The 24,137-nt window shown below is 36.7% G+C and overlaps 1 protein-coding gene across 1 annotated transcript in view; it reads left to right on the plus strand.

Annotated features, from left to right (window-relative positions):
* Positions 1–1,506: 1,506 nt before the first annotated feature.
* LOC117160539 (uncharacterized) overlaps positions 1,507–24,137 on the plus strand; it is a 29,496-nt gene continuing 6,865 nt past the window's right edge. Inside the window, exons 1-6 of the mRNA XM_076621077.1 lie at positions 1,507–1,531; positions 2,055–2,106; positions 2,456–2,690; positions 2,763–2,898; positions 4,324–4,401; positions 20,844–21,025. Of these exons, the coding sequence (XP_076477192.1) occupies positions 1,507–1,531; positions 2,055–2,106; positions 2,456–2,690; positions 2,763–2,898; positions 4,324–4,401; positions 20,844–21,025 (708 nt within the window). The remainder of the gene's footprint in view (positions 1,532–2,054; positions 2,107–2,455; positions 2,691–2,762; positions 2,899–4,323; positions 4,402–20,843; positions 21,026–24,137) is intronic.

The following is a 24,137-nucleotide window of genomic DNA, read 5'->3' on the forward strand; positions in this document are numbered from 1 at the left end:
GTTGGAGTTACTTGCTGTCCCCCTTAGTTGGATTCCGTAGGTCCAGACAGGTTTTATTACGGTCTTGTAGAGGGTAATTTTATTCTGTATGTTTAGTTTGGAGCGTCGACCCGTGAGCCAATAGAATTTTTTTAAGTTTAAGGTTGGATTTTCGGGCGTTCGATGAACCTTCACTCAAATTTACCATCGCGGATATAGCCGATGTTTATTGGTACAAATGTGGGTACTACAAGAGGCTATAAGTAATAGCGGCGATAGGATGGTCGAGATGTTGATGACAACGAATTCAGGTTCGATAACGAATCCACGGTCCACGAGATGACGAGTGTCAACGTAATACACGATTCGGATAACTCTCTCGATAACTCAATCTGCAATTCGCCCCCCCCCCCCCGACTAACTAACTAACTAATTAACTAACCCGTAATCCAAATGAAACTGCCCTTATATAGTCCTTTTCCTACTCCTTGGGTCAATGTCTGTTTTTGAGGAGAACTGCACAACTATTTCCTACTTCCGTTATTACACGTCCCTCCCGTCACCGTGGGTACGTTCGGTGACTCATTATCTCACCTCGAGCCTAAACCCATCGTCATAAACCTTAAGTGCCCGCATAACTATTCCTTCGCTTATTGCTTAAGTGTCGTTGTCGTAATCATCTGGATTGGAGTATTGGGTTTTTCCGAACATTCTAAAGAAAGGTCCCGATTGTCCTTTCATCTCCGACATATACATGGTATTCGGCTACAAGTGTCAGAAAATTTAGGGCTTGATTTCTGAAGCTGAAATAAGACCAAACTCAGGAATTAAAAGATTGCGTTTTTGGCTTTGTTTTTTAGTTATTGATGATTAAAAATTAGCTGAAATATCCTTGTGCGCAAGAAAACCTCCTTACACGAGCGAAAGTTGATTAACCTAAGCAGCGGGGTGTACAGGGATTTTCAAATTGAATGATACATGGACAGTAGCTTACCTCGTACAAGTTGTAGAAAAGATTATGACATTTGAAGATATAAATCATTCTGCGTGACGTTTTTTGTAAGAAAAATCGTAGATTAAACATTATATCTGCCTAGTCATTAAAATCCACAACAGCATATCGAAAACCGTCTCACGGAATTTTCGAGTAGAGAGGATTGATGTTTCCTCTAAATCCTTTGCCTCCATAAATAATTAATAAATAAAGCACACATAAAAAATGTTTATACAAATTTCTTACACACACCCCGAAATCAAATAAAAAATTGCAATTTTTTTGTAATGAAGAATGTACAATGCACTTCTCTCTATAAAGATTCAAATTATCTGACGAAAAAAAGAAGGAAGAACTTTTCAAATAAATTCAACGTAAATAATTAACATAAACGTGTTTTATTTACAAGCAATTAAATGAGTATTTGGCATCTAACCCAAAAAATGAATAACCAAAGAAACGAATAAAATATACATAATATTTATCAATATCACAACACAAATGACAAAAACAAAAATTTCTTCTTTAAAGAAATGAATGGTGAAAATTATATTAAAAGTATGAAAAAATATATTTGTTTGTTGATTTATGCTTATATTTAAAAAGACAAATTTCTTCAATTTCAATAAATTTTTTATTAGAAAATTTTTTAAAGAAATCTAACATAATTTTTGATTCTATGCTGTATTTGTGGCATATAACATAGAATTCGAATAGAATGTAAATGAATTTGTACGTTGGAATATGTGTATTAACTTTTGTATCTTATAGAATATATCATTTCAAATTGCGTATTCGAATATCTATTAATGTTTAGCATGGATAGAATATTTTTCGTTATTTTTATTTCCCAATTATTATATTCTAAATCTGTTACTTCCATAACAATGTTAAATCTGTAAAATAGTAAATGAAGTAAAATTTGCTAGAGTTTTGAATAAATATAACTAGGTGTTCTAGTACCTATAATAATCAGCAGTATACATCCTATGATCTTATTACAGCCTTCTATTTCCTCTATGTTGGTTATCATTATTCCATTTTTATTTTTGCAAAAACTTAATTTTCACATATATTTAAGATAAAAATAAAATAGATGAACTTCAAGAAAAAGCTTTTAATTATGGGGGGAGGTAAGGTTTAAATTTTTTTTTGCATTCTTTTTTATTTTTTTAATTGAATGCATAATGCATGAATATTGTGTCAAAATTTCAAATCGATTGGAGCAAAATTGACGAAGTTACGAGTATTTGTATACATATCGGATTTTATTACCTACCCGGCAGACGTTCTTCTCTCTATATAATACCTAATCTTACCCCCCAGATCTACTTATAGTATTTAACGACTTAAGTACAAACCTCCTTATACCTGTACTGTATATTTTGTCAGTGTAGAGTATTAAATTTAGTGCCGGAGTAAATATTCCATTTTCATTAAGTTTTGTGTTAAATTATTACTAAAATGCCTAAAAAAAATTAGAAGATCTGATAGACAAACAACTGGTTCGAGATTATATCGACCTAGAAAAATTGTACCTCCGCATAAACGTAAAAACGAAGGCATTTCAACAAGTAGCGCGTCAGCTAAAAAAATAAAAGTGACCGTTGAAGATCAAGTTACGAAGGATCTTGAAGAACATTATAGGATAATTGATTTTTTATTAGTCTTTTCAACAATTGCTACGCTAGTGAAGTGTGTGAAATGTGATGGAAAAGTAAATTTTCATTCGACTAAGAAAGAAGGCCTTGGATTTAACATCAAAGTGTCGTGCGAATGCTGTAAACAGATTACAAATGTTCCGTCTAGTGCAAGAATAAACTCTGGTACTTTCGATGTTAATTATCGGTTTGTTTTCGTGATGAGGATATTAGGCCTTGGATTAGTTGGCTGTGAAAAGTTCTGCGGCTTGATGGATTTGTCTAGTAGGTTCTTATCAAAACCGACGTACAATGATTACGTGAAAGAAATGTGCTCGACTGTAAGAGAAGTAGCGAATCGATTTTTTTAATCTGCTATAAAAGAAGAAAAAGCAGCAACAGCCGAAGAGCTATCATGGATGATAGCAACATCCTTTATGGACCTGGCATTGATGATTCAGTGTGAGGTAAGCCGATAAAATTCGCTTATGAACGTTTTATACCAGATTTTTTAGTGTTCAGAACTTTAAAGCGTTTTCCCCACAACTCACGTTTTCAAAGTCGGCGCCCCTCATAACTTTATAACTACTGCACCGATCCTTTCGAAATTTTGAACACTATTTCTGTACATAATTTACGAGATAACGTTGGAGAGGTTTTCAAATTTGTTAATTATTTGTATTTTACAATAACAAATTAGCCGCAAATTTTCGCACAAAATCGCGTTTTTCCTTCAGTGTTCCAAAAAAGTGAAAAATTGAAATTTCGAAAAACCCTCGCAGCGTTACCTGGGGCAAACTGTTACCTAACGAATGAACTTTAACTTTTTGATTTCAGATGATCCAGCACCAAGTTATGAGGGGCACGGCAATTATACTTTTTTCCGAGACACGTCCGAATAATTGCTGTCATTGCCGTATTTTTTAATATTTCTCCGTGAAAATTTTATACAATATTCTTCGAATGCCATACTTTAATGCACTATTGGTTTTAATAAAGAGATTTTAACAGTTTCATCATAGATAATTCACAAAAACATGCCTTATTTGTGTACTAATTAACCTTAGCCCCCCCCCCTTAAATATTGTCCTACACACAATAGATTACCTGCCGGGAGAGCTGTAATTGCCTTTAAGGGTCCAGCTTGGCGATCCTTCTCTATTGTATATTCTCTATTGTATTGTATAAGAAGCTCTATTCACTCTCTTGTCCTATCGCATTTTATGGCATCCAACATAAACATACATCGACACACATTTTTGCTTCTGACGAAAACGTTTACCTTCTGAATATGCAATATGCAAATAGCGCAATAAGCAAAAAATAAACCATTTGTCTTTCTAATGCTAACACTGATATAAAAACCAACTCTAATATATAGAATCAAAATAAATGTAACAACCATATAGATTGATATTTAAAAATTAATAATTAATAAATTAATAATTAATAGATATACCTCATCTTTCTTTTAATCCTTCCAAGATCAAATCTCTTTTATTCTATAAAAGAAATTCTTCCTTCATCACTCATTAATGGTACTCATATTCATAAATATTATAAAGAAGTCACAATGCACTGAGATCAGTTTCACTGATAATAAATACATTTATTGTTCTATTAATTAATAACTTACTAAAGCAGCATCGATAAATTTTCTAACATCTTTATTTATACTTCTCTAAGTAATTGTTTGTTAATATTTTTTAGCAGGCACGAATCTCATGGGCAAATTCACACAGAGTGTCCGGAGAATCGTTCAGGATGTAAAGGATGAAGGAACATCAAGTAAGTTGCTGTAAAATATATACATAGTATTTTTAAAAGAATATATAGATGTATGTAGTATCGTGGACGAAAAGCCTAAGAGATATCGGGCGAACCATGAACAATGTCGCGAGAGCCGAGGCGCCGTCGGGTCCATCAATGTGTCATCGGTCTTTTCAAGTGCATAGTTTCGTAGAAAAGACCTACGTGACCCTGGCTACGAGCGTTTGCAGAACACGTGTGCGATGGGCTTAGGAAAAGACAATAGAATGCGACAACGGCGAGAGAGTCAGTCGAGGAGCAGAGTGTCAGTCGAGAAGCAGAGTTTGCGAGTGGCGTTGCCGAGAGAGTGTTGAATGCATTTTGTGAAAGTCGAGTCGTTAGCTAATTATTTAGTTGTGCTCTCTTCTGTACGTTTGGTGTGAATAGTTCAGGTTAAACAACAATCGTCTTTTTCTGTCCGATTAACATCTGTATCATCCATTCCTTGTAAATATATTATATCACGATATTACATATTTTGGGGGCTCAGCCGGGATTGGACAAGACAGAAAACGAAACGGTGTAACAGAGCTATTCAAGCTAGTTGTGAATTTACCGGTACGCGGTGCGATAAAGGACGATGTCGTTTACTGTTTAAGTTTGTGTAGTGTGAAAAATGGCAAACGTTGGGGACGAACGATTGTCGGGTGAAGAGGGTTCGACGCTAGAGGAGCTGAGGAGTAAGCTCGCGCGAATGAACCTCCCTATATCTGGTGCGAGGTCAGTGCTGATTGCAAGGCTGAATCGGGCGTGTAGGGCTGGACAATCGTATCCTAAGGGATCGACGGGCGGTGAAGAGCTAACCGGTCAGCGAGATTTAAGAAATGTACAGAGAGCTGAGCGTGATTGTAACGAAGATGAAAATTTTGTGAAAATGAATACGAAGGAGTTGAAGGAGCGCCTCGCTAGTTTGGGTTTAAAAACGACGGGAAGAAAAGTAGAATTACGCGCACGGCTACAAGCGGCCATGGATGGTAATGACATATCGTCGGAAGAAGAAAGGGACGACGAAAGAGAGGATGAAGATGACAAAAAAAACGCAAGAGGATACAAGAGAGGTACGCGAAGGGTGTATCAGGACCGTGACGAATGTTGTCGAAGGGCATGTGTTGGTTCGACACTGAGTTTTAGAGACGTCGAAGATGCATTAGAGTCGTTTAGTGGCGACAAAGGTGAAAATGTCGAACGATGGTTCGAGTCGTTCGAGGAAGTCGCTGATACGTGCATGTGGTCGGATGGGCAGAAGGCAGTCTACGCGAGGAAGCTGCTGAAGGGATCAGCGAAAATATTTGCGAGCTTCGAGTGTCATGCCAGGACTTGGCATGAGTTGAAGAGGGGGCTAGTGAAAGAATTTTCGAGGAAAGTCAACAGTAGGCAAGTACATCGGAAACTTGAAGAAACAAAAAAGGAGAGTGATGAAGCATGTTTGGCTTACATGTACCGCATGCTCAAAATAGCCAGCCATGTGGACATAGAGGAGGAAGCAAAGGTGGAATACATAGTGGATGGAATAATAGACGACGAGAACAATAAGGCTATATTGTACGGCGCTACGTCAATCAAAGAGTTGAGGAAGAGGTTAGTGATGTACGAAGAGCAGAAGAGTCGCAGAGCAAAGTCGATTGTGAAGCCGGCTAAAACTCAGAAGAACGGGAAGCCCAGTCAATCTGTAGATGCAATGAAGAAAAGAAGATGCTTCATTTGCGGTAGTGAGGATCATCTAAATGTTAAGTGTCCGGAGAGGGGAAAAGGTGTTAGGTGTTTCGAGTGCAGCGGGATTGGACATATTGCAGCGAGGTGTACGGCACGACCGAAAGAGACTTGCGTAGTGTCAAGATCCGAAAAGAGGAAGTATATGAAGGAAGTGGCGATAGATGATTGTAGGTTTGTGGCATTAGTGGATACGGGTAGTGATCTCACGTTCATTCGATCAGACGAGTATGCGAGGTTAGGGTCACCACCGCTAGGTAAATGCAAGCTTAAGTTCGACGGTCTTAGTTCCGCTGGCAATGAGACCTGGGGTGAATTCACCAAGGTAATGATGGTTGATGGGTATAAACTGCCAATCACTTTACACGTTGTTTCAAACAAAATATTGACGAAGCACGGCCTGTTGTTAGGCACTGATTTTCTGGATCAGGTAGAGTTACGGGTTAAACGAGGCGAAGTGACTTTCTTGCGGCTTGACGAACAGACTAACAAAGACGTGCCGGATATGTTTAGAATTAACGTGGTAGAACAGACTGACGAAACAGACCTAACACACGTACAGGAACCGCATTATCGTGGAGCGATTCGCGATATCGTTAGGGGGTATAGGCCGGAGAAGAAGCGAGACATCAGAATAACCGCAAAAATAGTTTTGAAAAGCGACAAGCCGGTAGCGCGAAGACCGCGAAGACTGGCGCCGTCGGAAAGAAAGGAAGTAGATGATCTGATGGAAGCGTGGACAAACGAGGGTGTCATCAAATCGTCAGACTCGGAGTATGCGAGTCCGATAATGATAGTCCGAAAGAAAGATGGCTCCATCAGGGTTTGCGTCGATTTTCGTGAGCTTAACGAACTCATCGAGTGTCCACATTTTCCGTTACCTTTAATTGAAAACGTCTTAGACGCGTTGCAGGGCGCCCAGCTTTTTACGACGATAGACCTAAAAAATGGGTTTTTCCACGTAAGTCTAGACAAGGATAGCCAGAAGTATACCTCTATTGTTACGGATTGTCAAGCATTCGCCATGACGATGAGAAAGAAAGACTTGTGTGTGCGTGTGGCTAGATGGGCCTTGTTACTAGGCGAGTTTAAGTATCAGGTGTGTCATCGGCCGGGGAAAAGTATGCAGCATGTAGATGCTCCGAGTAGGAACCCCCTGCCGAGCACTATGTATGTAACGGAGAGTGAAGACGGGCTGATTGCACTGTTGAGAAGGGCACAGAGCAAGGACATTGAAGTCCGTAGGATTTTGGACAATGCAACGTGCAGTCAGGCCGATGGGTATGTAATAAGAAACAATATTTTGTATAAGGAGTGTAAGGACGATGTGCTAATAGTAGTACCGAAGGCGATGCGGGCTCAAGTAGTCAAGCAAGCGCACGAGCGTGGGCATTTCGGGGTTACCAAAACAGAAGCTATGGTCAAGAAGGACTTCTGGTTCAAGGGGTTACGCGAAAAGGTCGAACACGTGGTATCCAACTGCCTTGACTGTATCCTAACCGAACGAAACATAGGTAAGCTAGAAGGGAACCTGCGAAATTACAAGAAAAGAAGAAAGCGTGCGAAGCAGTACCGAAGGAAGGACCCGCGCACACCTCGATTTCATGAAACCTTGGATCATAAACGCCGAAAGTGACGCATCTGATGACAGCGAGATAGAAGGTAACATCTGAGGGCAGATGTTATTGCAGGATGGCCGAGTGTAGTATCGTGGACGAAAAGCCTAAGAGATATCGGGCGAACCATGAACAATGTCGCGAGAGCCGAGGCGCCGTCGGGTCCATCAATGTGTCATCGGTCTTTTCAAGTGCATAGTTTCGTAGAAAAGACCTACGTGACCCTGGCTACGAGCGTCTGCAGAACACGTGTGCGATGGGCTTAGGAAAAGACAATAGAATGCGACAACGGCGAGAGAGTCAGTCGAGGAGCAGAGTGTCAGTCGAGAAGCAGAGTTTGCGAGTGGCGTTGCCGAGAGAGTGTTGAATGCATTTTGTGAAAGTCGAGTCGTTAGCTAATTATTTAGTTGTGCTCTCTTCTGTACGTTTGGTGTGAATAGTTCAGGTTAAACAACAATCGTCTTTTTCTGTCCGATTAACATCTGTATCATCCATTCCTTGTAAATATATTATATCACGATATTACATGTATATATGTACATATAGATTTGTAAATTATCATCTGTAATTGATTTCTAAGAACTATATAATTTATTTCAATAATTCACTGTATTTTACTGTAGAATAAATCTATTGTGCTAAATCTATTTGTACTAAATTTAGCAAATTATAAAATGTTCTCTCATATGACAATTTATTTAATCACAATTATTTATATTTAATCATGACTATCTAGTCAAAATCAATTCGACTATTACTTAATCCTTTAACAGTGTAACTCAAAGAAGATTTAAAGCTATGAATTTCATTATTATATCTGCTATTTTCTTCATATTTTCCTTACGTTTGTATCTCTCAAAATATCTTTTTTCAAATTATGAACTACTTTATTCTTGAAAAGTATAGAATATACAAAAAAGAATATTATTCCTAAAGGTACCGCTGACCGACCGAGATGAAATTTGGTGAGCATCGTTGGACGAGGCAATAGATCTGAAATATTTTTTTTTTTTTTTTTACTTAGTTGTTCACATTCACAATTTGCCCGATTTGGACATTTGGTAGAATTTTTTGGCTGTATCTGAAATATGAAATTTAAACTTCGGGAAATCATGCGTTTGGAAGATATAAGCCCCTATATATATATTATATTTAACAGATCTTCCGTTCGATGTTTTAGGCGAAATTACTCATCCTAACTTAATCTAATCTGCCTTACTCATCTCTTATTCGCGTGCACTTTATCACGTCTCGTTATAACGGATCTCTGTAAATCGTTGTCTCGATGGAAAAATTAAAAAAAAAAAAAGATTAAAAAAAAATTTTCATTCTATATTTTCGACTTCTTTTTTCGCGTCATACAATCCGGTTGTGTTTGTTCGAGATTAATGATAATGAGCCCAGAGTCGAGGCGACAACCAGTCACCGAAGGGATGAACGCTTTGTCCAACAAAGGTATAGGTTAATAAAGGCTAATAAAGGTATAGGGTAAATAGGCTCTCCTTAAAGAGAAAGTAAGAATTAAGAAGAAATAGTTGTAACGGCACTTGACAGAAGGTCTTTCAAACAAACAAATAGTCTTTGTTCTGACTACGGGGAGGTAGGGGAAATCTATTTTTCTCACAAACGACGCTTTCCACTAGCAACTTTCACTCAAGGGCGGCTAGCACCCTCCTCTAACCACCACAATGGAAATTGACCAATTAGCAGCAATGACAACATCCCTCACTTTCCGAACGAAGATTTTTCTCCACCAATCCGACGATTTCGTGCTCTTGGACACACCCCATCGTAATTTTCCTTTTCAACGTCACCGTGACGGAGGGACACTCTCTCGCGTACGCTCTCATCAACGAGTTAAGTGACGTCTTTGCGATCCGTGAATATTTCACGTCTTAACATATAGTCCAACTTAGACTGTCTAACTTAGCAGTTAGTTGTCAAATCGGTTGTGTCCATACTTGTGTTAATAAACTCTATCTTCATTGTAACACAACGATGGCTAGTTCCAGTGGAGATTCATCAAGCGCCCATAGCTCTAATCCCAACGCCAACCCGACATCAGAAGAGAGACCAGTGCCGGTTATAACAATGCGAGAGCATATGATAATCACGCGCCATTTAACTCGGAAACCGAGTGCGGAACTTATAAATCTAGTGCTACCACGTTTTCACCCCGAAATCACGGGCGCCGATCCAGCCGCATGGTGCGCAGCTGTTAATCAGTTTATGAAGGACAACCCTCTACAAGACAGCGCGTTAATTTCTGCTTTAAAAAATGCTCTAAAGGGTTCTTCAGCGTATTGGTTTACGCAGATAGTGAATGGCGAAGAGCAAACCTGGCCGACGTTTATGGAATTTTTTACTACGCGTTTTGGTGGTAAAGAAACAGCAACCTCGGCGGTAATGAGTATATCCAGAGAAAAACCACAGAAGGACGAAAACATGGCAGCTTACATCGCTCGTCTCCGCTCCCACGAGCAGGCGAAGTGTGGAAATTTAACGAAAGAAGAAGTACTCAACGCTAAGATTCATTGTCAAGTGAGCGCACAAGATCAGCCCATTGAACAAATAGCACTTGAAAAGGATATCGAGACCGAGGACGAATTTCTAAATAATACATCAATTGGTCCCGAAGCCAAACGATACAGGCTACCTGACTCGCGGAATAAGTGCCTTTACTGTGGGAGAGTAAAGACCGAGAAATGGAAATGGAAATGGCGGCGCCTAGAAAGAAGCGAACCAGCTACATCGGCCAGGATGTTGTGCTTCAAGTGTCGTAGGGTAGGTCATATCTCGCTTAATTGTCCGTTACTGCGGGAAAAAAACTATGATTCCAATAACGAACATCGAGCCGACTCCTGAATGGTGGAGTTTCCTACTGGTAAATTAAGTCACCTGGGTGAGTCGTTCTCATTCCATTTCGATTCTGGAGCCGAATGCTCATTAATTAAAGAGTCTGTAGCCCCGAAATTTTCTGGCAAAAAAGCTACTAATATAGTAGCAATGCGAGGAATAGGAAATACTTGTGTTGAAAGTACATCTCAAATATTGTCCACTGTATTGTAATATCGAAAAATAAGGATAGAAATTTTTTTTTTCGATTACTTACAACTTATTAATATTAAATTGAATATACAAATATAAATTGGACAGAGAACGATATTTAACGGAAACTAAATGCAATACTCGTAACTATATCAAATAACTTTACAGTTATTTGATCACTCTCGTCACAACGAATCTAACACACACACTCTCTCTCTCTAACAACTCTATCAATTCTCACGACTCTACTCTTCGACGACTCGAAACCTCTAACGACTCTACTCTTCGACAACTCGAAACCTCTAACGACTCTACTCTTCAACGACTCAATTCGCTCTGATCTTCGCCAATACACTCCTGCTCGGTCGTGCTCGCTCTTGCTCTCGTCCTCTCACACACACACACACACTTTTCGGCTCACATACTCTGGCCTCTCGATTGCCACTCCTTGAAATATGGAACCGTACTTCTGTTTTGACGCTGCTTATCTTTTCTCGCGTCACTGTTACTAGGCGCTCTTGGATGTAAACAAACCACGAAAGACGACGTACACGGTGTTTTCTAATTTCAGCCGATCTCCAATCAAAGCTATTCTACGATATTATAGTATGTATTAACGGTTTTGAATTAGAGATAACTTTTCATGTACTTCTTGATACCTACTTAAGATACGATATCATCATTGGTCGTGAAATTTTAAGTCAAGGTGTTGATGTAAATATTACGCGAAACTGCCTCGTTATTTATAAGTCAAAGACAATTAATGACTGTAGCAAAACCGCGGACGACGAGATCGATATTAACGAGGTCGACACAGATGTAATCGGTAATGATAAAGATCGATTAATTTCTATTCTCAAAAAATTCAAAGATTCGTTCATTGCAGGGTCCCCACGTATTCGCATAAGTACGGGAGAGTTAGAAATAAGTTTAATAGATTCTAACATTACCGTCCAAAGAAACCCTTATAATCTTAGCGAGGAAGGGTGGAGAATAGTGCGTGAAAGGATAAACGAACTAATTGAAGCTAAAATTATAAGGCCTAGTAGTTCACCATTCGCGAGCCCTATGTTATTCGTGACGAAAGAGGACGGCTCAGATAGATTGTGTGCAGATTTTCGAGAGCTAACTAGAAATACGGTCGCGGATCAGTACCATCTCCCTCTTGAAGCGGATCAGATCGCGAGGCTGCAAAAGGCGAGATACTTTATTACCCTAGATATGGCCGGCGGGTTTCACCAAATTCCCATTCATCCTAATTCGATGCAGTATACAGCGTTCGTTACGCTCGACGGACAATATAAGTACATGATGATGCCGTTTGGATTGAAAAATGCATCGTCCGTTTTTCAGAGGGCCATCCTCAATGCCTTAGGTGACCTCGCTTATTCATACGTTGTTGTTTACTTTGATGAAGTCTTAATCATTGCCGACTCGATAGATCAAGCTTTAGAAAGATTGGACACCGTATTAAGTATCCTCGTAAAAGCCGGATTTTCTTTTAGTTTTTTTAAATGCTCTTTTCTAAAGACGTCGTTACACTATTGCGGATATGTAATTGGTAACGGAGAAGTTCGTCCCAGCCTGGGTAAAACACAAGCCTTGAGTTTTTTACCCGCGCCAACGACCGTCGCACAGCTGAAGCAGTTCATAGGTTTAGTCTCTTACTTTCAAGATTTCATCCCTAAATATAAACGGATAATGAAACCCCTGTATGACCTTATTTCGAATAATAAAAACATAACTTGGACGGAAAAGCATGAAAAAATATGGCAAAAAGTAATTTCCGTCCTGACTGGCGCGTCGGCGTTAATAACATTCGATCCCAAATACCCGATCGAACTACATACTGACGCTAGTTCGAAGGGATATGGGGCCATTTTGATGCACAAAGTTAAAGGTACAAATAGAGTGATAGAATATTACAGTAAAAGAACTAGCCCTGAGGAATCTATGTATTCCTCGTATGAATTAGAGACGTTGGCGGTTGTAAACGCCGTCAAACATTTTCGGCACTATCTACGTGGACGACAATTTCTTGTCGTCACTGATTGTAGTTCCCTGAAGGAAAGCATTAGTAGAGTATATTTAATTGAAAAGGTTCACAGATGGTGGGCTTTCCTACAAGCTTTTACCTTTGACATTATGTTTCGAGAAGGCAAAAAAATGGCCCACGTAAACTTCTTTTCGCGGAACCCCGTAGAATTGGATCATCGTAGGATAAAAAATGTTACAAAAAAACAAACCAATCTCACCGAAATCTTACTTCACACTGAATCATCAATGCCAGGTCCATAAAGGATGTTGCTATCATCCATGATAGCTCTTCGGCTGTTGCTGCTTTTTCTTCTTTTATAGCAGATTAAAAAAATCGATTCGCTACTTCTCTTACAGTCGAGCACATTTCTTTCACGTAATCATTGTACGCCGGTGCCAAAACGCACCTGTATATCTGCTCGATAGAATACCCCTACACTAAATTTCATACTCTACACTGACAAAATGTACAGTATAGGTATAAGGAGGTTTGTACTTAAGTCGAAATTTCTATAAATAGATCTGGGGGGTAAAATTAGGTATTATATAGAGAGAAAGACGTCTGCCAGGTAACAATAGGGCGCTCGGGTCGGGTAGGTAATAAAATCCGACATGTGTCAATTTTGCTCCAATCGACTGGAAATTTTGACACAATATTCTTAAGATATTATGCATTCAATTAAAAAAATAAAAAAAATGCAAAACAAAAATTTAATACCTTACCTGCTTAATTGGGGTTAATTTGTTTAACTTGAAGCCACTTTTCTATTTTTGTGATATGTTCTTGTAGTGATGTGACTGCTGTTGCAGGGTCAGTGTGCCTGACTAGTACCGCTGTGTCGTCCGCGAATGTCAGTATCTTGCTATTAGAAGTTGTTGGTATGTTGGCCGTGTAAAGTGTGTATAGAATTGGTCCTAAGACGCTACCTTGCGGAACCCCTGCCTTGATGTCTTTGACTTCAGAGTATGTGTCTTTAATTTTTACTACGAAGGTTCTGCTGCTTAAGTAGGATTTAATTAAATGGTATATCTGCTCCGGGAATTGTTTTCCGATTAATTGAAGTAGACTTTCGTGGTTTATTTTGTCAAATGCTTTCTCGATGTCCATAAAGAGGGCTGTGCAGTATTGTTTGTTTTCTAATGCTAGAATTATTTCATTTGTAAGTCTGTGCATTTGCTCTATCGTGGAGTGTTTGTTTATGAATCCAAATTGGTGATCTGGTATTAATTTTTCCTTCTCTATTATTGGTTTTAAGCGGGCGTAAATTATTTTTTCTAGTATTTTGGAAAACACGGAAAGTAGTGATATTGGTCTATAAGATGTTGTTTGGTGTGGGTCTTTGCCTGGTTTAGGTAACATTATGATCTGTGCTAGTTTCCATAGTTTAGGATAGTATTGGATTCTTAATATTGCGTTGTAAATTATTGTGATTAGTCGTATCGCTTTTGGAGGAAGGTTTTTTAAAATTTTACCATTGATTAGGTCGATCCCTGGTGCTTTATTGTTTTTTGTTTTCTCGATTATGTTTCTAATTTCTTGTGCTGTTGTTTTATGTATGATATAGTGTTTGTCAGTTGAGGTACTAGTGGTTAACGCATCCTCATCGGTATGACAATTGTGGTTGCTATTATTGATTATATGTGGTGTAAATATGTAGCTTAGATGGTTGGAAAATTCTTCAGCTTGTTCTTCGTTGCTTCTTACCCATGTGTTATCTGCTTTTCTGATTGCTGGGACTAGTTTTATTGGCTTCTTTATTTTCTTTGTGGCTTTCCATAGGGAGTAGTTGGAGTTCTCGTGCGCAGATAGTGACTCTATGAATTTTGTGAACTCATTGTTATTGTGTTCTTTTATTTTGTTTTTAATTTCCTTTCCAAGTTTATTTAGGTATTTTTTATTTTCTTTTGATCTATGTTTTTGCTATTTTGCTTTTGCTTTTCTTTTTTCTCTAATTATTTCGAGGATGTCTGGCGGAATTATTTTTGTTTGTCTATTGGTTGGTTCAGGTATAGTGGTTGCCCATGCTGCTTCTTGGATAGTTTCAGTAAGTGTTGTTACTGCTTGTTCGGTGTGTTCAGGTGTTTTCAATGGGATGTTACAATTGATTTTGTTCTCAATTATTTCTTTAAATGTTTGCCATTTGGTGGTATTATTGCATAGTGTCTCTGAATTGTTATAAAGTATTGGTTTGTTTCTGTATGTAATAATTATGGGTGTATGATCGGAGCTAAGCTCAAGACTGGGTGCTATATATAGTTTATTTGCATTTAGTCCCTTTGTAACTGCAAAATCAAGTAGGTCAGGTATTTTGCTCAGGTCTGTCGGCCAGTATGTCGGTCTTCCTGTGGATAATATATTGAGGTTATTGTTTCTAATGTATTTTTCCAAGGTTCTACCTCGAGGTGTAGTGATTCTTGATCCCCATAGTGTGTGCTTCCAATTATAGTCTCCCGCTGCAATATACTTGTCACCTAAATGTTGCAAGTACTCTTCCCATATTTGCGATGTAATTTTGTGTCGCGGTGGTATATATATTGCTGATAACTGTAAATAGTTGCTACTAGTTTGTACTGTAACGGTGGTTGCTTGGATATATTCCTTACAAACTTGACTGTATAAATGATGTTTAATATCGTTTCTTATTATTACTGCGGTCCCTCCGTGTGCTTTTCCTGAGGGATGCTTGGTATCATATATAGTGTAGTACGGTATTTTTAAATAGTATTTTATAGCGAAGTGTGTTTCTGAAACAAGTAGTATATCGATATTATTGTTGTACAGGAATGTTTTAGTTTCTAAGGCCCTTTGTTGTAGGCTGTTAGAGTTCCAGGCTGCTATTTTAAACGTGTACATTTTTATTTTTTGCTTAGCGTGTTTATGAGTAGCTGTAGCATGTGTGTGATTTGTTGCGTTTGCTGTTTAAGGATTGCGTTTTGTTCACTTATCATTTTTGCTAACATTTCCGTGTTTTTAATGGATAGCTTTATCAGTTCTTTGATTTCTGTAGCGTCGTCGATGTTATTGTTCTGGATTTGATTATCTAAGGGTGTTGACTGTTTGGCTACTTGCGCGTAGCTTCGACTACCAAAGTTATTGGTATTATTATGGTTGGTGTTCATTACATGCTGTATGTTTGTTGATGTTTCAGTTACTGTGCTATCCTAATGTGTGTGAGAGTTAGTGTATATCCTGTTATGAAGCGGCGGAAAAAGTTTACCTTGAAGTTGTTTTCTTACTAAACAGCCTTTGTAACTAGCTGGGTGATTTCCACCGCAATTGTAACATTTTACATCATTTATTTTTCCCGTGTGTGAGCAGTTCACTGTAAGGTGCTTCCCTGCGCATTTGACACACACCGAGTTCCTGTTGCAGTAATTTTTAGTGTGTCCATATTGTTGACGCCTCATGCATTGTGGTATGTCTTTTTTGTGCTTAGATGGCTCGACTGTAATTAATGTGTTTAAAATTTTTTTAATATCGAAAATTTCCTTGTTGTTATTTTTAGGTTCTAATTCTATTAAGAATAGCGGTAGTGGTTGCTTCGTATCGTACCTTGTAATATTGTTTATAGTTCTTGTTTGGTGGCCAATATTTGCTAATTCGTCACTTAGTTTTTTTGTGTTAATTTTTGGATGCAGTCCTCTTCTAACTACTTTGTAGCTCCTTTCCGTTTTGAGCTGGTACGTGTGGTATATAGCATTTTTTCCCCTTAATTCTTTTATAACTTTCCTATAATTTTCTGGTGTGTTTGTTTGGATTTTTACCTATTCTAATTTTGTTTGTTTTATTGTGTAATTATCCTTTCCAACAATATTGTTAAGTTGATCAATAAGCGGGTCTATTATTTGCGCCACAACAAATATTGGTGGAGGTTTTGTAATGTGTGTTGGTTGAGTTGTGGTATTGCTTGTTGGGTCGTCGTCTAATTCTTCTCTTAGCGAGCTGAAGGAGTTTCTTAGCGGTAATTCTTGCAGCCATCGCTGCTTTTCCGTATCTAGATTACCTGTTATCTTTCTTTTTTTGTTATAGCTGGCTACCTTCCAGCTTTCGTCCTGTTGAGTTGTTACTTTATTGATTTCCATGTCAACTTCAATTGTGGCTGAGCAGTCCTGTCCTTGGTTTGTTGGTTGACTTGTTTTTGATGTATCTGTTGTTTTGTATATGTAGTATTGATCTTGTTTGTTAATAATTTTTATTGGTACAACATTCTCCATGGTAGGTTTGCTAGTCTTCTTAATAGAAGACACGGGTTTCCACCGTTTGGCTATAGGCGTAACCGTTCTTAAATTTCTCTTCCCCACTTGCCGCACTTTCTCTGAAGCACTGTTTTACACGCCCGTTTAGCTCGGCTGCTCGGGCAGAACTGAGATATAACGATGTGGCAATAGTATTTACTAACGCGGTATAGGTATGACGGAGTTCTCCGAGGTTATATTCTGTACGCGGATGCGATAAAAACGAGATCAGGAAATTATTACGCACATTGAGCAAGAGACGATCCAAGAGTTTCAGGAAAATCGTGACAAACTGAGAGTAATGGCAAAGCAAAATCTATTAAAAATGCAGGAAGACAATAAGAAAACGTACAATCGGAAATGTTTGATAGTGAGGAAATACAAAAGAAGTGACCTAGTGTTTACTGAACGAATACAGTTTCGACCGAAGCTCAAATTGAAACAGAAATGTTTAAGACATATAGGATAAATAGAGTTAAACGTAGTGATCTGTATGAGATAGTTCATGTGAGTGATTGTGAAGGAATTTCGGTAATCACCACGGCCGAAGATCATATGAAATCGTTTAATTGAAATAGTGACAGCGATGCGTAGCATTCGAGGACGAAAATGTGTTAGAAAATACCGAGTTTAAGAATGGAATATAACTGCGGCAAAAATATAAAGTATCTTTGAGGTACCGATATCGATGCTGAGATGCGACCGATGGTTGATTCCTGAACGGGTGTGAGTGTGTGTATGTATGTACGTGAGTGCGAATGTCAACAAAAAGACGGAAGACAGTCTTCGATTGGCGTGTGAGAAGAACAAACATAGAGTACCGATTATTCTTACATTATTCCTGAACTCCTTGTCATTTTACTGCATTGTCAAAGGATTAAGGCAGTTATTGTGTGTTACCGTTCTATGTATATGTCGGGTTTACATTAGAATTAGAGTTAGGAGCGTGAAACGAATCTTCGTTCGGATTACACGGTGTCGTTATGCAATAGAGAAGACATTGACTAGTGCAAATACGATTATTATAGAATTGGACAAGTAACCGTGGTAATTAGATGCTCGAGAAACTAATGACAATGATCCTAGGTTCAATAACGAATCCGCGGTCAACGGGATGATAGATGAACATGCTCACAATATCTAAGTCGGGCTCTTTGTTAAAACGTGGAATATCCACCGAGCGTACAGACACTAAGTAACTCGCTAATACGACCTCACGAGAGAATGACTTTCCGTCGCGATGATGCTGCGGAGGAAAACTATGATGGGGTGTGTCTAAGGACACGAGATCATCGGATTCGTCGAGGATAGCCTTCGTTCGAGGCTAGGCGAGGGAAATTGGCGTTGCTGCTAATTGGTCAATCTCCATATCGATGGTTAGAAAAAGATGCTAGCCGCCCTCGAGGGAAATTTGCTAGTGGGAGACGCCGTTCGTTGAAAAATAGGTCTCCCCTATCTTCCCGTAGTTGGGACAAAGACTGTTTGTCTGTTCGAAGGACTTTAGATAACTAAATCTTAATATTTATAAGGGCCCTCGGGCTAGCTGATCACGTACTGTAGAGACGCGTCGGCATCTGGTAACCATCATACCCGAAGAATAGGATCTGCGTGTGGCGAGCCACGGGACAGAAACCGTTGGAATGTTTACTGTCGCGTGCCGCTACAAATATTTCTTTTAAGGACAGCTATAGAATTACTCCGTACCTTTGTTAGACAAACCGTTCATCCCGTGACCGCGGCTACGTTCGGCGACTGGCTGTCGCCTCGAGCCCAAGCTCACTATCACAAATCTCGAACAAATATAATCGGATCGAAAGACGACAATTGTTTAATTACGCCTATGATAGAATCTAGATTACCGTGTTAGGGGATTGTTCCAAAGTTCCAAAGGGGAAGCTTCGATGTCCTTTCATCTCCGACATATATATTATTTCACATTAATTTTAAATACATGTACTACTTTTAACTTTTCTTTTCTTGATGTTCTTACGTTATTATACGAAAATTTAATTTCCATTTATATGCACTATATCGATATGTATCTCGTATCGATACGATGGTTCGTTACATATCTCTGAAATTAATTGAAATTTAATTCTGCGTAATGCCTTAACATTTTCTAAAAGTAAGTAACCTTCCAGCAGTAACAAATAATTTTAATATCCAGACAATTTAAACTCCTAGGGAAAGTTACACGATCTTAAATGTCGATTTCCTAAAACTTATACTTGTTTGCGGTATAGTAATGCCGGAGAATTGGGATAAAGATGTTCATACCAACTGCTAGATATAAGGTATTGGCCATGTGCCAAATGGTCGGTTATTAGATCATGAATAGAATGAATTAAAGTAGGAACTTTTACATCCACAGTTGGTATAACGACGCGTCAGAAGTACTATTTATATTGTTTTTTACGGAACAACTTCATTAAAGTCAAACCTACGATTTCTTTACTTTTCTAGAATACGTATGTGATAGAATAATATACGTTCCCATTCTTGAAGAACAATATTTTCTAAGAAAACAAAATCAGATATATCTATGTATACCAATAAGATATTGTTAATTAAAAATAGTAAAATTTGTTTAGATCTCCTTTACTACATTTGTAATTCATTAAACGTATAGATTTTTCTCAAAAGATCTAATGTGTATGAAGGTGAAATTATGAATAGTAATAATTGAAAAATTGTATACATGATAAAAAAATATTGTTAATTAGAAATAGTAAAGGTTATAAGATTTCCCCTTACTACATTTTTAATTAATCAAATATATAGAGTCATGGCCAAAAATAAATGGACAGGTATGGAAGTAAATATCAATGAAATTTAATTAAACTAGTACTAGTGTTATTGTATATTTCAGCTTTATTTATTGTATGTATGTCCTCATAGATATATGTATGTCATACATACATTGTTTAATAAATATTAAAATTAATAGTTTACATTTTTGTAAACTAGTCATATTTAGCGAAAATGAAACATATATTCATATTTGTTTAATCATCACTTTTAGAAGTATTATTCATTACAAAATTATAGAATATTATTAATTTCCAAATTCAAAATAGCACTTGGGCAAATTATTAACTCACAAAATAATAAATATTATTCTTAAGAATGCTGATTGTAGTTCTGATGCATTATGGCTTCTCAAAAAATCAGAGTAAGATGTTTTTATTATTAATAATTAATGAAAAAGAATATTTGACCACAGTTCAAAAAGTGCAAGGCTTAATGTCTTGCTTATTCCTTCGATAAAACATGCATATATTGGAATGTATAACCTCAAAAAAGGTTATTATAATTGAATCATAAGTGATAAATAGACTGCGAGTGTTTATATATGGAAAGATATTTGAAATACAATACTGTAATAATATCTAATAAACGATACAGATTTCTAGTTAGACTCCACTTATTTAATTATATTTATAAGAATATGAATTTGCATAAACATTCATAATCGACTTATAAGAAATACTCAGTAGTTTGGATTAGGTTATATAATTTTTAGAACCTGATCTTATTTTGTATCCTATATTTTACACAATAAGAATACATTAAAAAATATCTGCAAAATTATGTTAAATTAAACTAGCCTACTAAAACATTTTAAAATTAAGGAACTTCATTCACACTGGTAGAATTACTTCTGGATTATTAGTAAACTGCGGATGTTTATGCATTTATAAGAAACTTGAAGGTTTAAGAATATATAGAATGTACGTAATGTGCAAAAATATTCTGTTATATTTGTTAATGTAGGTGGACAAACTAAAGAAGAGGTGATTGAAACAAACGAAAGATTAAGAATCGTAAGGATACGCCTCGACGGAAGCTACGAGATCGCTAAACGTGCCCTTGTTGAACTCATGTGCAAATATACTGATAGCAAGCAAGTTCGTAACGTATTTCAACGTTACAACCTGTTAAAACTAATGATTAAGGTAATTATAATATTGTATTCTTAAAGATTAATAAATTAGTATTCAAAGTTATCTAACGTATTCATGAATTCTACGTAATTTATAACATACTCTTCAACGTGAAACATTACTTAATAGATTTCAAATATCAGTATAATTAACATTAACGATACTTCTATATTCATTTATACTATAAAAACCATATTTTATCAATTTTTGACATGAAGTGAATCGTTGGAGTGTTAATATTTAAATAAAAAATATTAATTTTATTAAATGGCATATATTAGATAATATTGATTTTATTCATTAATACTAGACTAAACAGGATTTCTATGAAAGAAAATGTAAGTAAACTTTTCCAGTGTATTATTAAAGTCTAGTAATCTAGATTGCATTACATTTTAATAGGATTATCTTTAGTTTCATAACAGGTACATACCACGAATGCAATCCAGACATTTATGAGAGATAATAAATTATTTTCGTGGTTCCGTTAATATGAATAATATACGAATATAGGTACGTGAAAATATAGCGAACAAAAAGTAACTTCGTTCCTAACACAGTTGCACATCTTTGTCTACAATTGTCCAGTGAAATCCACTGACCGTATTCTCTTCCGTACATCTTTTTGTCTAGTGACGTTACAATCGAATGCTAATAACACTGGTATATGTTAAGTGAGTTGAAAGGTGTAAAGTTCACTTTGATTAAGATCGTAGATACAAACTTCAGGTTCAATTTCCAACAATAAAATTAATATTTTAAAAATCAATTCGTCATCAGTACTAATTATTAAACAACTAATTATGTAAATTCACTTTCGGCCCTAATAATTTGATACCTACAATTACAAATGTATATACAGACAATATCATCAAAACATCATCGATAAATCATTTTTAAATACAAATAATACTTTTTTTTATTTATTTTATTTATTAAAATTACAATCAATTCTCGTGTTGAGAATTTTCAGTAATTTTTCTGGCGTGGCGCAGTGACATGGCTGATTATTTATAATAAGTTAATACTTATTATAGATAAGTATAATTTATAAGTAAGTATTATAAATAAATAAATATTACTTAATTTAGATAACTAACTAATACTCGAAACGATAAATCTTTTAACAAATATTCTTATAGATAAAAAAGACATGAATCATTCGAAGGATTTCTATGTTTGAAATTAGGAAAGAATCCTAATAAAATAGTTGGTCTGAATCAATACATATATATATAGCTTTCTTTCCGAACTTTTCCGAACCTTTCCGAACCGAATAGAAGCTATGGTTTTCTTTGCTTTTATTCGTTTCATGTAACGTGTCAATATACGTAGATGAAAAGACGGGATATTCTGTAACAGCCAATTACTTTGGACACTAATTCATTCTGAACTCTTTTCCTTGTATTTCTTTTCTCAGAATTTACGCAATACTATAATAATGAAAGTGTTTATCTACACTTTCCAAAGAAATATTTCTTTCTATCAATATGTCAACAAAAGTACAATTTGCAGTAGATAAACAAATGATATTTTTTGATATTTTATTAAAACTATATAAATGTAAATTATATTATGTTTCTTTAATTAAACCAAAATTCTTGAATTTAGTAGATAAATTTTCAAAAAAAGATTATTTTTATTTTTTCAAGAAACTTTGTTTTTCAATACCATATTATGCATTTTGTACTATCTATCTATTAGAAGTATTATGTAGTTTAATAGAAATTCTTTAAGATTCCCAAGCAACTGTGTATGTGCTCCATATTCTCTGTATACCTTACATTTTTTCTCTCTAAACGTCTTTTTCCCTGCTCTTTCCACATTGTCACATTTTATTCTCGGCTACCGCTCCTTATGTTTCTCTTCCACCATTTTGTCCTCCAGATATTCTTCAATTTCCATTCCTATCTTGCACCAATCACAATAGCTTGACTCGTCAGGTTTGCTCCAATCATCCTTCCCTGTTCTTTTATTTTTAACCCTCTTTTAAGCTCTCTTTTTTCTTCTTCAAATCTTTCCTGCTTTCTTGTCATCTCCTATGTTGTTTCAGTTTCTACTTCTTCCATTACATCAATTACTTCTCTTTTCTATACTGATAGCGCTTCATTTTCAATTCTGCGGAGGTCTGCAATTTGATGAATTGTGGCTCATCTGCCTGCTCCTATCTGTAATATCTCGAGGATATAGCTCGCTGCCCTTTTACATACTTATACCTTAATTCTCCTAACGTCAGACTCCATTCTCCATATGTATTCTGGAATGTTGGTATTTGATCCTGGAATTATTTTCAGGCATCTTCTCTGTGCCCTTTCTATTTCCTCTTCTTCCTTCTCTTCCAACTGCGTACTTCCACTCCATACATGAACCCTGTACTGGTGTATCTATTAAGTACAACTTTTTTTTCAAGCCTCCAATTTCTGTTCTTCTCGCCAAGCTCCCTACTGTATTCGCGGTTTTTCAGACTTTCGCTGCGATACGGTGATCCTTAAATGCTTAAATGCAACGTGTTACCCGTTGATAACCAATGCCCCAAGTATTTATACCTATTGATTACTTCCATTCATTTTGAATATCAGTTCCCTGTCTCAGATAAATCGAAAACCTTAAAATCTTTAAATGCAATATATAGTTTTCTGCCTTTTTTTTTTAATTTGTTATCGATTAGGCCATTTAAGACAAATGTATGATCTAGCATACTTCTCTTTTATCAAAAGATTGCCTGACTTTCCTTTAGTATCTTGTCATCTTCTGATTCTCCCTCCCAAAATCTTTGTTGATAACTTAAAATCGTCATTAACTCATATTCAACGATCGGGAGGATGACTCCTCTGTAATTGGAAGCTACTTCCTCGTCCCTTACTTGATATGTATATTATTGGAAAAATCCTTATCTCTCCTCAGTTTTTCGCTAGCTATTTCATTAAGAAGTCCTCTCAATTTTGGCATCCATTTGCTGAGTAGGTTTCCTAAAAATTCAACTTTAAGTTCATCTTGTTCTGCTGCTTTATTCTTTTTCGTCAATTTCAGAGATTTCCGTGCTTCTTCCTCTTCTATGTCTTTGTTTAGTGTTTCTTCATTTCCTACCACTTTTCTTCCTTTATCCTCCTGTGTTTCCCTTACC

Source organism: Bombus vancouverensis, chromosome 1 (genome assembly GCF_051014615.1).
Source record: "Bombus vancouverensis nearcticus chromosome 1, iyBomVanc1_principal, whole genome shotgun sequence".
NCBI classification, from domain to species: Eukaryota; Metazoa; Arthropoda; class Insecta; order Hymenoptera; family Apidae; genus Bombus; species Bombus vancouverensis.